The sequence below is a fragment of the Diabrotica undecimpunctata genome, chromosome 1, assembly GCF_040954645.1.
Source record: "Diabrotica undecimpunctata isolate CICGRU chromosome 1, icDiaUnde3, whole genome shotgun sequence".
Lineage (NCBI taxonomy): Eukaryota > Metazoa > Arthropoda > Insecta > Coleoptera > Chrysomelidae > Diabrotica > Diabrotica undecimpunctata.
The window spans coordinates 165,266,787-165,281,515 of record NC_092803.1 but is presented as its reverse complement, the minus strand read 5'-3'; the positions used below and the strand labels follow the sequence as shown (position 1 = coordinate 165,281,515).

The 14,729-nt window shown below is 31.6% G+C and overlaps 1 protein-coding gene across 1 annotated transcript in view; it reads right to left on the bottom strand.

The window, feature by feature from the left end:
* Positions 1-544: 544 nt before the first annotated feature.
* LOC140432510 (uncharacterized) overlaps positions 545-14,729 on the bottom strand; it is a 161,637-nt gene continuing 147,452 nt past the window's right edge. The window contains exons 5-8 of the mRNA XM_072520436.1: positions 13,083-13,250; positions 12,841-13,031; positions 8,610-8,993; positions 545-1,103 (exon numbers count right to left, since the gene is read on the bottom strand). Of these exons, the coding sequence (XP_072376537.1) occupies positions 950-1,103; positions 8,610-8,993; positions 12,841-13,031; positions 13,083-13,250 (897 nt within the window). The 3' untranslated portion in view covers positions 545-949. The remainder of the gene's footprint in view (positions 1,104-8,609; positions 8,994-12,840; positions 13,032-13,082; positions 13,251-14,729) is intronic.

Genomic DNA, 14,729 nt, shown 5'->3' with positions numbered 1-14,729 from the left:
AAAAATGTTCCCGAATCTTGATACGCATTGGTAATTGTTGATGATACTGATGGTCGAGAACAACTTTTAGCAATCATTTCCGATGTTGGCCAATCATGAGGGTTTAAAAATTTTTGAGCATTATCGTTCTTATCGGACTTGGAGGGCCCCTAACGTGCTACTGCATCATTAGCCGCGGACTCAATTTCGTTTAGGTTTTCCATTTTTGCACTAAATTTGCACTTGCGGTTGCAACAACAATAAGCTGTCTTTAATAATTGCAACAACTGTCAAACAACTGTAACCAGGGAGACACAAATCCCACCGTCGACTTAATTATTTTAATTTCTAACATCTAGACGACTTTGATAGTTGTCACAGTTAATTTCGAGTAAAAATAGCGTATGAATTGTACTATTTATGGTTGAAAATTGCTACGTTTGAAGAAAAAATAGTATACTTTATTCGGCAAAGAAGCCACTTTTCTTGACTTGCCCTCTATTACGCGCCTCACTTCGTTCGGCGCGTAATATAGGGTGCGTCAAGAAAAGTCATGCTTCTCCGCCTCAGAAAGTAATATACTATTATCTTATTACTAAGATATATTTATTTACATAACATTAAGAAATACGTCTGACGAGATTGGTTAAAATTTATGTATTATAATATAAATCTTGCCTGTGTAGACTGTTTGAACTAGACCAACCCAATTTAAGTACAGTTTTTAATAAAGTATACCGAAGTTTTTGTTTTCTTGTCTAATTTTATTGTTCTAATTCGAATTGTATGACCGTTATATTATGTTACCGCAGGAAATCCCACTTAATTCGAAATACATTGTATCTTATTTAGTGTACACCCTTTCCTAAAACAACCGGTAAAAATCACCAAAGTGAAAAGCTCTGTAACGTACAGGTGGGCATTAGATTTGTACCTAATAGAGATTGAGTTAAAATAATAATAGCAATTTTTAACTTTTCGCCAAGTCGTTGCATTCGAACCCTTTATTTTCGTAATCCTTAGACCTCGTTTCCGCTTCCTTGCTTGATGATAATTCACCTGTGATTTTCGGTTTTTCAACTATTTTTGACGATTCAGGAGTCGGTATTTTATCGTTGATCGACCTAAAACACAAATAAAATAGGGTTTTAAAGCATATAGAGATTTATGTACAGTGAACGGCTAAATTATGGAATATTATCATTATTTCGAGAACCGTCGAATTTTGAGAGAAATCCCGAAACAGGTCGATTTTTGTTTTAAAATACCCATGTTATAACGTACATGGAGTAGGGATGATGTCACCGGTGTAGGTGTAGTGATGTAATCGTACTTTTTTTAAATACAAATCGGTATAATGCGACACCTTATTTCAACGAGAATTTAATTCTCTATTTAACGACATTACATTTTTAACTAAAATATTTTTTTAGGGGTACAAAAACATTTTTTTTTTTTTTAATTAAAATTCAACTAAATTACAACTAATGATTTAATTAATAATGTACTTTAGTGTAACCAAATTATGCATAATAATTATTATAAATTAAATGTTCGAAATGCCATCCATCGGTTTCTTGACAATATGCAAATCTACGGACACATTCATCAAGTACATTGCGGATGACTTCTAGAGTAGTTAGACTCATTTCATGCCTAATTCTATTTTTAAAGTACTGTAAGTTTTGGGGTCTATTGACTTAAACTTTTGATTTTATGTAACCCCACAGGAAAAAGTTTAGAGGTGGTAGATCTGGCGACCTTGCTGGTCACTCTATAAAACCTCGTCTTTCGATCCACCTCCTGGGAAAGCAATGATTTAAAAATTGACGTACTTCACGTGCATAATGCGAAGGAGCTCCATCTTGTTAAAACCAGATATTTTTACTATGTAAATTTGCATTATTGGCATTTGGATACATGTTAGCAAGGACAGGTATACATAAGTTGATTTCTCAAAAAAGTTAAATAACGTTCTCCTGTTAGATTTTATTCAAAGAAAAAAGGGCCAATGATTCTGTCATTAGTGATCCCTGCCCATACATTTACTTTCTGAGAATATTGCGTGTGTGACTCAGTCATCCAATGTGGGTTTTCTTGACTCCAGTATCTGCAATTTTCACGATTTACGGTACCATGTATAAAAAATGTGGCTTCATCGGAAAAAAGGATTTGATTAATGAAATGTGGATTGCGGATACATAAATCCTGCATAATTTCAGAAAATTGAAGCCGACGATCGGGATCGTCGTCGTCTAATTCCTGATGTAGTTGAATTTTGTAGGGATGGTATTTTTCTTTTTTTAAAATACGTAATACCGATCCTTGGGAAACTCCAGCATATTCACCCATTTGTGTTGAACTACTGTGAGAATTGTCATGCACATTTAATAAAATATCAAGTTTCACATTGTCTTCAATTTTAGGACACCCAGCGCTTGGAATATGTTTAACGTGCCCAGTTTCTCCAAATTTTCGGACTATTTTACTTACTGTTGATTGGCTGATGGGTCTGTCTGGATATTTTGCGTTGAATAAATTGCATACCTCGTTCTGTGTTCTTTTTTATCTCCGCATCCGCTAAGAAATAATATTTCTATGCGTTTTGTTTCATTTAGGTGAGCCATAATTTAGTATTCAAAAGTAATAATTACAATTGACAACTGATGACAATTCACAAAATCAAAACATTTACGTCAATAAAAGTTACAGTAACAATGCCACTATCACTTGCTTGAATTAACGTTTGACAAAAAGTTTCAGTGTTTATGAGGTAACTTATTGTGTCCATTATTATTTTTACTTATTTTTGCTTTTTTAAGTATTTACTTCATCGGCAGGAACCGATGGATGGCATTTCGAATATTTAATTTAAAATAATTGTTATCATAATTTGGTTACTTTAAAGTTCATTATGAATTAAATCAGTAGTTGTAATTTAGTTGAATTTAAATTAAAAAAAATTGTTTTTGTACCCTTAAAAAATATTTTAGTTAAAAAAGAAATGTCGTTAAATAGATAATTAAATTCTATTTCATATGAGGTGTCGCATTATACCAATTTCTATTTAAAAAAATTAACAGTTATGTCACTACACCCACACCGGTGACGTCATCCCTACTCTATGTACGTTATAAGATGGGTATTTTATAACAAAAATCGACCAGTTTCGGGATTTCCCCCAAAACTTGACGGTTCTCGAAATAATGAAAAAATTCCATAATTTAGCCGTTCACTGTATATATATATATATATATATATATATATATATATATATATATATATATATATATATATATATATATATATATATATTGTTATGATTCATTTTATCCGCCAAAGATAAAATTAAAATTACTAAATAGACCATCTAAATAAATTTTCAAGATATCCTGGAGAGTTGTTATGCTATGTAAAATTAAAAATAATATTGGTTTGCTCTTAATATATTTCAAATTATAAAATATAATAATTCAAAATATTTCAACTGATAAACTATGAAAGATATTTCAAACAAAAGAAAGTCCATTATCTTTGGATTATCTGTAGTAAACAAAATTTAAGATATGCATAAATTATTTTCTTTGTAAAATATATTTGAGTGAAAGTAGTGAATTGAACAATACGACCGGGCTTTCCAAATGGACTTGTACAGTGAATAAAGACAATAGGGTAGAGTTTAGAAATTATATTTCTCCGTTAGTTCTTAAGAATTTGTAGAAACCGATTAGCATGTTAATAGTTTGTAGGAAAGTTGTTGTTTGTTATCTAAATGGGGATAAATATGACGAACTTTGATTAGCAAAGAGTGAAAAAAAGTGGGAGAGATAGAGGAATGAGAGTTTAGCTAGATTTTAGAGGGAAAAAATATCATCAGTTGTTTTCCAAGGGTGCAAGGCGAACAGTCGTTGTTCTTTGGCGGTTCCCAAGTGATATTAAGCATTAGAAGTGAATGTTTGTGAGTTTTCGTGGACTAAGTGTATCCTGACGGAAGCTATCCAGTAAAATATTGTAAGTCATACTTTTCTACTTATATATTCCAAGAGGTACTGTTCAGGCCGGAACGAGAGATTCAGTTTATCGAGAGGAGAAGAGACTGGCATCTGTTGAACGACACGTGCATCTGAAGGAGATCATTGAAGACGAGAGGCTCGCAATAATTTGTTGTAAGATTGCTGATTAACTAGGGAACTGCTAAGAATCGATAGTGTAGGCTACAAGGAACAAGGATTTGGACAACTCATCATCAGAGAGATAATTATTTTCCATTCGTCAATATTTTTTTTATCAACAAGTTTTTTTTTCTTATTGCTTCAGAAAGGATAGAAATATTTATCAGGAGATATAGAACAACAATTTTGATTTAAGATTTTAATTTATGTAGTATATAACATTAATGTTTGAAGGTTCACGTACGTAGAACAAAATTTTGTTCTACGTACGTAAAGATATTTGAGTGTGAATTTTATTTCAATATATAATTTTGTATCATATATGTTTATTATTCCGGTATTCCTCAGACCTTACCTATCATATGTAAAGTATAGATATTGAAGCACGAATATAACCCTGAGGTAAGAGAATTAAATAGTGTGATAAAATCATAATTGCATCATTTAAATAAGTTTAATTAATTAATCAATTAGCTAATTAATTGCTTGGCGCATCTCTGACTTTTAATATCACAATAATATATATATATATATATATATATATATATATATATATATATATATATATATATATATATATATATATATATATATATATATATATATATATATATATATATATATATATATATATATCATCCAAAACATTTATATATATATATATATATATATATTTTTAATGAAACCCCCATTTTTTTTTCAATTCACAGATTTCCCTTGCTGAGCTAATTCCAAAATGCATAACAGGTTGCTTCAAATTGGTACAGGGTGGCAAAAATGCAAAAATTCCAAGTTAGTTACAAAATAATAATTCCAAGTGAAGAATAAACGTAGATATTAAATACATTAAATGATATTTCATATTGTTATACAACTACTTTAATAAACTATTAAAAACACATTGCATTATTCGTAACATTGTCTATAACAGCTTTTATTAGGGATCCAAGACCCTGAATGATAAAAATAGTTTCTATAATTATTAGTAATCAAAGTCCCTGAACCATAAAAATATTTTTAATGTTTTGGGGTATTTTTTATTTATTTATTTTGTTTTTTCATTGGACGTTGAAAACTGTCAGAAATATTAAAATACAAATCTGTATTGTTTAAGCTTTACAGAAGGTACGTTTACGTGAAAACTATTCAAGCAATTTACTATTTGCAACATAATTACATTAACATTACAATAACATTTAAAATACAAAGAATTAGGCCATGTGAGGGATGCAGCAAAGCATGGTAGGCCAAAAATTAATGAAGATATTCAACAAGACATAATTTTGGCAGCAGTAGAAAATCCACACAGTACAGTGGGAAAATTATCTAGGGATTTTGGTCTTGGAAAGTCTTTAGTATCAAATGTTTTTAAAAAGGTAAAATATCTTTTGTCAATTTAAAGTAATTTTTTAGTTCCAAAACCCATTTATATTATAAAACTTCTTCTGGGTTTTTTGGCCTAATATAAATTGTTCTTTTTCCCTTATTTAGGTATGATTTTCCGAAACACGTAATGCACCACACAGGCAACGCACATGGGACAGAACATGGCCGCTACTATAAAGAAGTCCAAACCTACCTAAACCATATTCAACATTCACCTACTTCTAACTACAACCCAGTACAACTACAGAAACAAGTTATTTTTTAACTACATGAAACCATAAGTAATATTTTCACATTTTGTACAGCTTCACGCAGGATTTTTTTTTTTATTAATATTAAAATTTCATTTCTTATTAGGGTGCCTGTCCGTTCCGAACGTTGACGATCATTCTGGCTATGATGACTTTGTTGGTTGCTATACGGAATAGCTGTGTTGAGGTCTTTCTATACCTTGCTCTCAGGTTAGCAAGCCAGGATATTCTTCTTCGTCCTGTGGCCCATTTTCCTTCAATTTTACCTTGCAAAATGCATTGGAGTACCTCATATCTGCCTTGAGTCCTCATTATATGTCCCAAGTACTGAACTTTGCGAACCTTCACGATATTGACCAAATCCGCGTAGTGTGTGTTCATTTTCCGCAATGTGTTTATCCTCTGTGGTACTTCTTTATTGGTGACTTTGTCTGTCCATAATATCTTCAGGATCCTTCTGTATAACCATAGCTCAAATGCCTGAAGTTTTGGTAGATGTTTTGCCTTCAATGTCCACCATTCTACTTCGTACAGAATTACTGAGTACACGTAACATTTAAGGAGCCTTATTTTTGTTTCTAGGGCTCGGCGGTCATGGCTCTTGAACAAACAGCTCATAGTCAAGAATGCACTTTTTGCCTTTCCGATGCGACATTTAATCTCTTGGGTATTGTCCCACGACTTATTGATTATAGTTCCCAAGTAGTTGTACTGGGAGACACGTTCAAATAATTTTGATTAGTTAATATCATCTTTTATTTGTCTCTGTCATTTCTCTTTGTTCGGATTTGCATTTAAGATAGGATCAACCTACACTTGAGAGACTAGAGCTAGTCGAATTCAAAACAATTAGTTTGCAACATTAGTTGGAGTTATATTGTTACGATAATTTAAAATGGGTTAACTCTATTGTTGTCTTTGTTATATAAAGTAAGTGTGGTACGTAAAATTCTGCGCTACGTTACAAGAACTATTTCGTCGGCTTAATCGGCATAGTGCGTAACTCCTTTCATACATATTTTACAGGAGACACAAAAAACGATTTAAAAACAACTTTACCTTTAAATGTATTTACGTTGACCATAGTTATTGTTTTGTTGATTAGAAAATATCATTAAGGTGGAAAGTATTAGATACTTTTCTAATATTTTAACTTAAATCGCAAGAATTAAAAAAAAAATGGAGATACGCAGTTTGCTTTTTTGTATTATAACTTAAAAATTGGAGATACTCATTTTTCTTACCATTTAAAATGAAACATTATGCAATAAAAATCAACATAAAAACATGTTTATTCATGAAAGTATAAGATTTATGAACTTAAAAACTAAAAAGGATGAAAAAGTAGAACATTAAGAAAACTTAAAAACTAAAAAGAATTAACTAATGATGAGGTAAATTATTATAGAAATCGTGATAATCGCTTTCCATGCTCGTCGTAAGTTGTTGGGGGTGTGCATATTTTTCTGCTTTAATTTTTAGTCTTTGTTTGTATAATGCCGGTATATTATCTGTATTAGTTGCTTGAATGCTGTTTGTGTTCAGTCTTATTGGAAGAGTTTGCCAATCTTTCTCTGAATGTCGAAGTTTAAAAAACACTCCATCGTTGGAATATTTCAATGCTTTTAGGTCGATTACCCATTGTCCAGAGATTTTTCCTGGTCTAATGGATTTAAAATATTTCAATTCATCATATTTTTTAAAGAAGTCGTGCATAAGGTATTCAACTCTGTAAGGAGCTTTTTGACATGCTGCTTTGCAGATAAATACGTAATCTGCGGAATATTGATTTTCTTGTTTCGAATCTTTTTTTCGATAACGGAATGAACGCTGTCCACTTCCATTTGAGTATGGCCCTTATGTAAATATTTCTGTATCACAGTTACACCCTTTTCCAGTGCAAAATTAAATAGACCATTTGACAAAGTAATGTTTCGGTTTTGATAACCGCAGCCGTCACTCCATAGTATAATGTTAATGTTACTTTGATTTTCTAATTGATGTTCTTTCACATGTCCCTCCAAAAAATGAATTATTGTACTTGTAAATTCGTTGCTTGTCAATCCGCCCTCACTCTCATTCCAAAGGTAACAGTAGCCTTGTTTGCGCTTAATGTCAAATAGTGTGAAATTATGGACGATAAGTTTGGTCTTGTAATAAAGCGCAGAAACATTGGATTTTGGAGAGAGCAAAACTGATTAAAGATCCATTGTTAAAACTTCATGTTGAGACTCCTTATCTGCACTCTTTTCATTTCTTGCTTAATTTTTTAGTGTTCTGTGTTCATTGTATTCATCTTCTGTTGAATTGCCTGTTTGATAAGCGACACATTCGTCGCATAGATCCTTTTTCGGTTGATAAAGTGCCAGCCGTTGCTTATCGAATTTCTTTATGGAATGTGGCAATTGATACAGGTGTATGATTGTGTCTTTTGCAGTAGTCGTTTCTATAAACTTTATATAAATGGGCTTTAGAGTTCCAACTCGGTTCTAATTATTAAATAATTCACTATACACGTGCACACATTGACACTTCGTAACAAACTGATGGATTTACGAAGTTTGCTGACTCAATTTGGCGGGAAAGGAGATACGCCGTTTTCTACTTAAGATATTGCAAGGGAAACAATTTAATCTTGGATTTATGGACTTTTCTAGTGTATGCGTTATAATATTTTCTACTAGATGGCACAAAAATGTAATTTTGTTAAAAAAGTGAAGTTATTCACTTTGCCGATTAAGCCGACGATTTGTAAGAATCTCTGCAATAATTGGAAGCTCCAAATACTAAAATAAAAAACAAAATATACTTATATTCTTACCTATTAGACGAGTTTCGTAGAACTGTATTATCCTCCACTAATCCCCCGTTTATAGAAGCCATATGTAAATCTTCTGTACTGGGACTTCTCTTTAGTGTATTTTTATAAATGGCTGCCATGATTTTTGGTCTGGTATCGTCGATACACTTGGCTACGTGTTGGTCGTCACACACTGTATAGCCTTTATATTGACTCGAACCGTAGTTGTCTATATCATAACATTGTTGATTTGTGTAGCAATAAGAACTATGGCTAAGACTAGTGTTTGATTGTGTTAAACCAGTTTTTGCTTTGGACGATACAGAGTCTGGAGTTTCCGGTGACACCATTTCGATGCAGTATTCACTCTCGTCGTATTCTCCTAGGGTTTCTTCATCACTGTACCTTTATAAACAAATATTTATAAATATATAAAAAGAAATTATCAATATATGGTAATTTAAAATATAACTTGCAAAGTATGTATATATTTTTTATCTAATTTTTGGTGTATAACTAGTTTATATACCTGTTGACTACAAATCGATTTGTTATTAGTAGAGACTGGATAATATGCCAACATATAGGGTAATTCGATGATAGATGGCCCTAGTTTTAAAATTTCACGCATTTCTAAATGTCATAGTAAAATCATTGCTAATTTTTTATGAATCTTTATTGAGTTTTTAAACATGTATTAAGTACTAAAATACATTAAAAAATAAAACCTATAATTGACAAAAAAAAATAAGTAATAATTAACACAGTCGTCAGATTTTGTGGTTTGGGAATATATTTCAAAACAACCAGTGCAAGTCTGGCCATCGTCGTCCTTAACATCTGAAGAGTCAGTAAATGTCGATGTTTCTAGATCTTTGTCTGAGGATGAGTTGCTTTTGGCAGCTTTCATAGTTTTCTTTGTGGTCACTTTGGGCTTCTTCAAACCTGGTTTAAATTTAATGGTCTATATTTCTTTCTTTCTTTTCTTAAATGCTTTGTTCGTTTTTTTCGCAAATTTTGTATCTGCAGTAAAAATTTTTGCTTGCTGGTTGCTCCTTTGTAGAACCGAATTAACGCCAGCGGAAACAACTAGAACAGATGAGATGATGTCTAGCATTTTTAAGGGGTACTTTTCACGGGAGTGTTTGTATTAGTTTCTGCAATCGATTTATTTTGTTGCTCTGTCCCGACAACTGCAGCAAGGTTGTTTATTATCATCAGATAAAGCTTTGTTAAAACTTTGAGATCTAACGTCTGGAATTTGTTTCCGAATTGTAGTCTAATGAGCTTTCATCCTGCATTATTTTTAATATATAAATTGCAGCAGTGTAGTAGTAGTAGTTTAATTTTTTCTCTCTCTCTCTCTCTCTCTTCAATGGCGCTACAGCTCAAATCGAGCCTTGTTCTCCTCCAAACTATGCGTCCGCTCCAAACTTCATCCTTCCATCTTTTCCGTGGCCTTCCTTTTGGAATATTCCGTATAACTTGGTACTGCAGTGTGAAGCATGGCCATCAAGCAGAAACAAAACTACTCCAGTCGGCTTTCTGGAAATGGACTGAATTTTGAGCTACTGAAAAAATAAGTCACTGTTAAGATAGGCAGATCATTTCGACATTTAGAGCAAGAATCTCGGAGGTATCCCATCCTCGAACTCTTGTGTTTAATTTTTCCCTTTCATTACGTTATGAAAGTGCGTACATGTTATAACGGTAATGGTTTCTATCTTTTGACTGGAGCTGATACTTGCGATGTTTTTAGATCCTTTCCTAACAAAAACATGCCCCGGGCTATTATTCAGTTGTAAACCCGTCTCATCCATATTGAAGATGTGTCCAAGTTTATTCATAAGGCCGTTCTCGGTCAGAGTATTTTCTAGCAGCTGAAAGTAAATCTCATTGTCTTTTTTGTTCATACCCAAGGATCGATTACTGGATACCCCTTCTTCTTTTATTACTCACAGCCTTGGGTGTCTCTGCAGGCAGCTATGAAAAACCAGATAATGTTAATTCCTTATTAAAATGGTGTTTATTGCCCAGCTGATCGGCTAATTAAAAAGCCATACTTCACACGGTTTGAGTGGGAAAAAATTCGTTTTTTGAAGTTTTAGAACATGTTTGGCCAACTTTTCTTCACTTGTTTCGCCTAATGTGGAGAAGGGTCCAAGAGGTCCTTTCTTTACCTTTTCTCTCAATTTTCTTCTTCGTAGAGTGGTTGCCGATACCCCAAAATTTCAAGCAGCCTCATTAACTCCCATAATATGTTTGCTTGCTTGATATCAACTAAACTACATGACTACATCAGATCGCAGGTGATACCCTTCCAACATTAGCGTTAGCGATGTAAAACCATTATGCCATCTAACCTTCTGCGCCATCTGCCCTCGAATTACCCTATATCCTACGCATTTCACATGTTTTTTATAAATGCATATGCCTTGCAATATTTGGAGATTTAAGAGCATATAATTATATATTTTGATATATAATAATAACAGTATATTAGTAACATCTATTAAAATAAAATATGAAAGTATATATGTTGATCCCATAATGTGCGGTATGTTTTCCAAGAAAATGGATTGGATTGATAGCATTGTGTCTGTCGATATTCAATGGTGAAAAACAGTCTCTTAAAATCGAGACTGTACTGTTTTGATGATTTTAATTTTATTCTGAGAAATAAATAAATTTGGGAGGTTTTAAAAGTTCGATCAATTAATGTAGGTTCTTATTTAAGAAAACATTTATTTTAGATTCCATGCTAAAAGAAATTCCAAAATAGTTCAACAATTTTGCACAGGATTTATGCAATTTCTTTTTGATCTGCAATATCTGCACAAGTTAGAAAATAAATTGTGTCAAAATTTTTTAAAAACTTATTGCAATATTGAAGATAAACCAGCTATTGTACCAAGTTATTCAACTCTTCAAAAGAAATATGTCAGTCGATGTTACAAAGATGTGATGTCAGGTATTAAAAATCCAACTGACAAAATTGAAGGGTTGACAAATTAAATCTCTAACATTTTTTTATACCTGATCAAGTACTATTAAAAAAAATATTATTAATGGTTAGTGATGCCCTCATATATGATCAAAGTTGCATCCAATCTTAAATTTTTTCCCTAATTTAATTCACGTTCATGTATGGCACACGGCCTAAACAGAATTGCAGAGAAAATAAGAATTGAATTTCTAAATGTAAACACCTTAATACATACTGTAAAAAGTATTTCTAAAAGCACCGCAACGTGTACAGGCATATAGGGAGAGGCTACTCGATAGTACTTTGCCATCAGAACCAGTATTAAGGAGATGGAAGACTTAAAAGTGCTATATTTTTAACTAAACACTATGATGGCATCAAAAGGGTTATTTGAACTTTTGATCTAACTTGTACTGCTGTTGATAAATATTAAAATATTTTTATAGAAAAGTCCATTTAAAATCAATTGGGTCAAATTTCAATGTCTTTTAAAATTCAGTTACAAAATTAGAGGTTTAAAATATTGGAATAAAAATTAAAGACAAACTTTATGACGTTTTAAATATAAAATGAGTGTATAAAATAAATACAAGTAATATAATTATTATTGGAAACTTTGATGAAAATATTAATATGGATCCGCCTCTAAAAGCAGTTTCAATATGCCAAAATTACGTCTTGTAACGCTTTTTCTTCGTGAAAAAGAGATCTTTTTCTTTCTATAAACAAATATTAACATATAAAAGACCTAATATTACTTTAGAAAATATTAATAAATAAGTATATGATTATTTATTAAAACAATAAAAATATTTAATTTTTTTCTTATTCTTATTATTATATTATTATTTTCTTATATTTTATTGTATTCCTATTTAACTTATGGTAAAAATAAAATATTTTAAAACATTAAATAAGACTTGAAGTTTAGAAAATATATAAATAAATAATAAAACAATTTGTTTTAAATTCATATCACACTGTATTTAACCTAAACTTTAACCTAATAAAATTATTTTTATAAAAATAATCGCATATATCTAAATTATAAATGCATATTTGCATACTATTTGTGCATATTTGTGCATATGCAGCCTGTTTTAAAATGCATATTGCATGCATATTTTAGACATTTTTTATTGCATATTTTCCAGTCTCTAGTATAAGTGACGTTATCTATATATCATATACAAGAGTTCTTGAGTGGGATGTATATATTTGCGTTATCATTGTCATAATTTTCATAAGAATTTTTAAATTTCTTACTTATCTGGAGGATTATGTACTAACGCACACTGGTCACCTACTGATATAGACACCTCGGGCTCAACACAAGACGTTTGTCCTCCAGATCCAGGGCTTCTTCTTACACCTTGCTGTACTTCTACAACAAAGACGCCGTCTCTGGCACTTGGAGAATATCGCATAGTAGTTTCTCTACTGTCTTCTTGCAGGTCCTACAAAAATTGTGTCTACCTAAACATATTTTTGGTGGGCATTTTACTTACATTTCGTTCTTCAGTTTCAACAATAAGGTGATTATTTTTTAGCGTCATAGTTATAATACTGCCGTTGGTGTTAGAATGGCTATTGCTTCTTACTTGGGTGTTGATTTCAACTCCATTAACTACTTCTAAGTCTTCTAGATTTACGGATAGGTGAGTGTCATTTAAGTTCTAAAATAAAAAAAATGTTGATATTAGCAAGGTTGACATTAAGTTAAGTTTGATATATTGTTAATAAATGACCACAAATTTTTGTAAAAAATAGGTAACATAATGGTACGCACTTCCAAAGTGAAGCACAATTTTTGATAAAGTTTTTATTAAATATTTAAAAGAAAATACAGATAAAGCTTTTATAAAATATTAAAAAAAAATACAGAGTTTTCAAGATAAGTTTAACAGCTTATACTTCAGGAATATTTTTATTTAAAAATTATCTATGGCGGACGCTGTAAAAAGTAAAGTAAAGTTCGTGTAACCTTCTGGCTAAGGTCTAATGTTAGGGTTTTCAGGTCGCGCAAGTGCCCCTGACATGACTTAATGATTACTTTCGTAGCCAGGACCGACGGCTTTACGTGCCCTCCGAAGCACTGTGGCAGCTCAGTTAAATTAAAAATTGAAAATTTTATCGGTGCCAGGATACGAACCCAGGCCCTCCAGCTTGTTAAGCCAGTAACATAGCCACTGAGCTACGGCTGCCACACGGCGGGCGCTGTGACGTCACACCAATGGAAAAATTAAATAGATCATCGCCTAAACGGTTAAAAGATTATTATACAAAAATCTGTTTTTAAAAACGATTTCCGAAGTGAAAATCAAAACGTCAAACATTTGGGAATTAAAAATGTGATTTTCGTTACAACCAATAATTGGACGTAGTTAATGCAAGAAGGACTCAACTCCAAAAAGTATGTTTTTCAGGAAAGACATTTTCGCAAAGCTATCTATTGTAAATTACAGGTACAAGTTACAACCTTATTGAAAGTTGTACCGTGTTGGAAAGAGATAGTATTTTTATTGTTGATACTAACATAATATAAAATAACAACAAAAAATAGTGATTGGATCCCTATTGCGTAATATACATATTAAATAATTACATTTCACAATAGGGAAAACTAAGTAAAAAATAAAGGCAAATCTAACAATATTTTATAGTTTAAAAATCAAAAATAAACTGAGCTAAAATTAAGATGTTTTTGTTGTTCAATTTTAATATAATGGAATAGTATTTTCTATACCCATGAATGCCATCTTGATGAAAGTCTAGAATCCTTAAGCTTTTTAAGCAATATTGGTTTTCGTTCTGGCCTTCTGACATAGAAGGGGGCCTGCCAACTTCCCGTTTTTGCAGATTTATTTTAACAAATTCGTTGTTGTAATAGTTACTGACGTAAATAGACATTGGTTTATTTTTAATAATGTGGATTTGTTTAAATTTCAACCAGTTTATCTTTGTTGTGTCTTTTTTTCTGTTTACAATACTTTTCTCAATATAACTTGTAGACTTAAAGTCAACAAATTCCATTTTTACTACGTTTAAAATATTTCGTTTTCTAGCATTCTTTATAACACTGATATAATCTTCAGGCGTGTAAAGTCTTTGCTGAAATTTTAGGGCAGACTCAATATCACCGAATTCACTGTCGT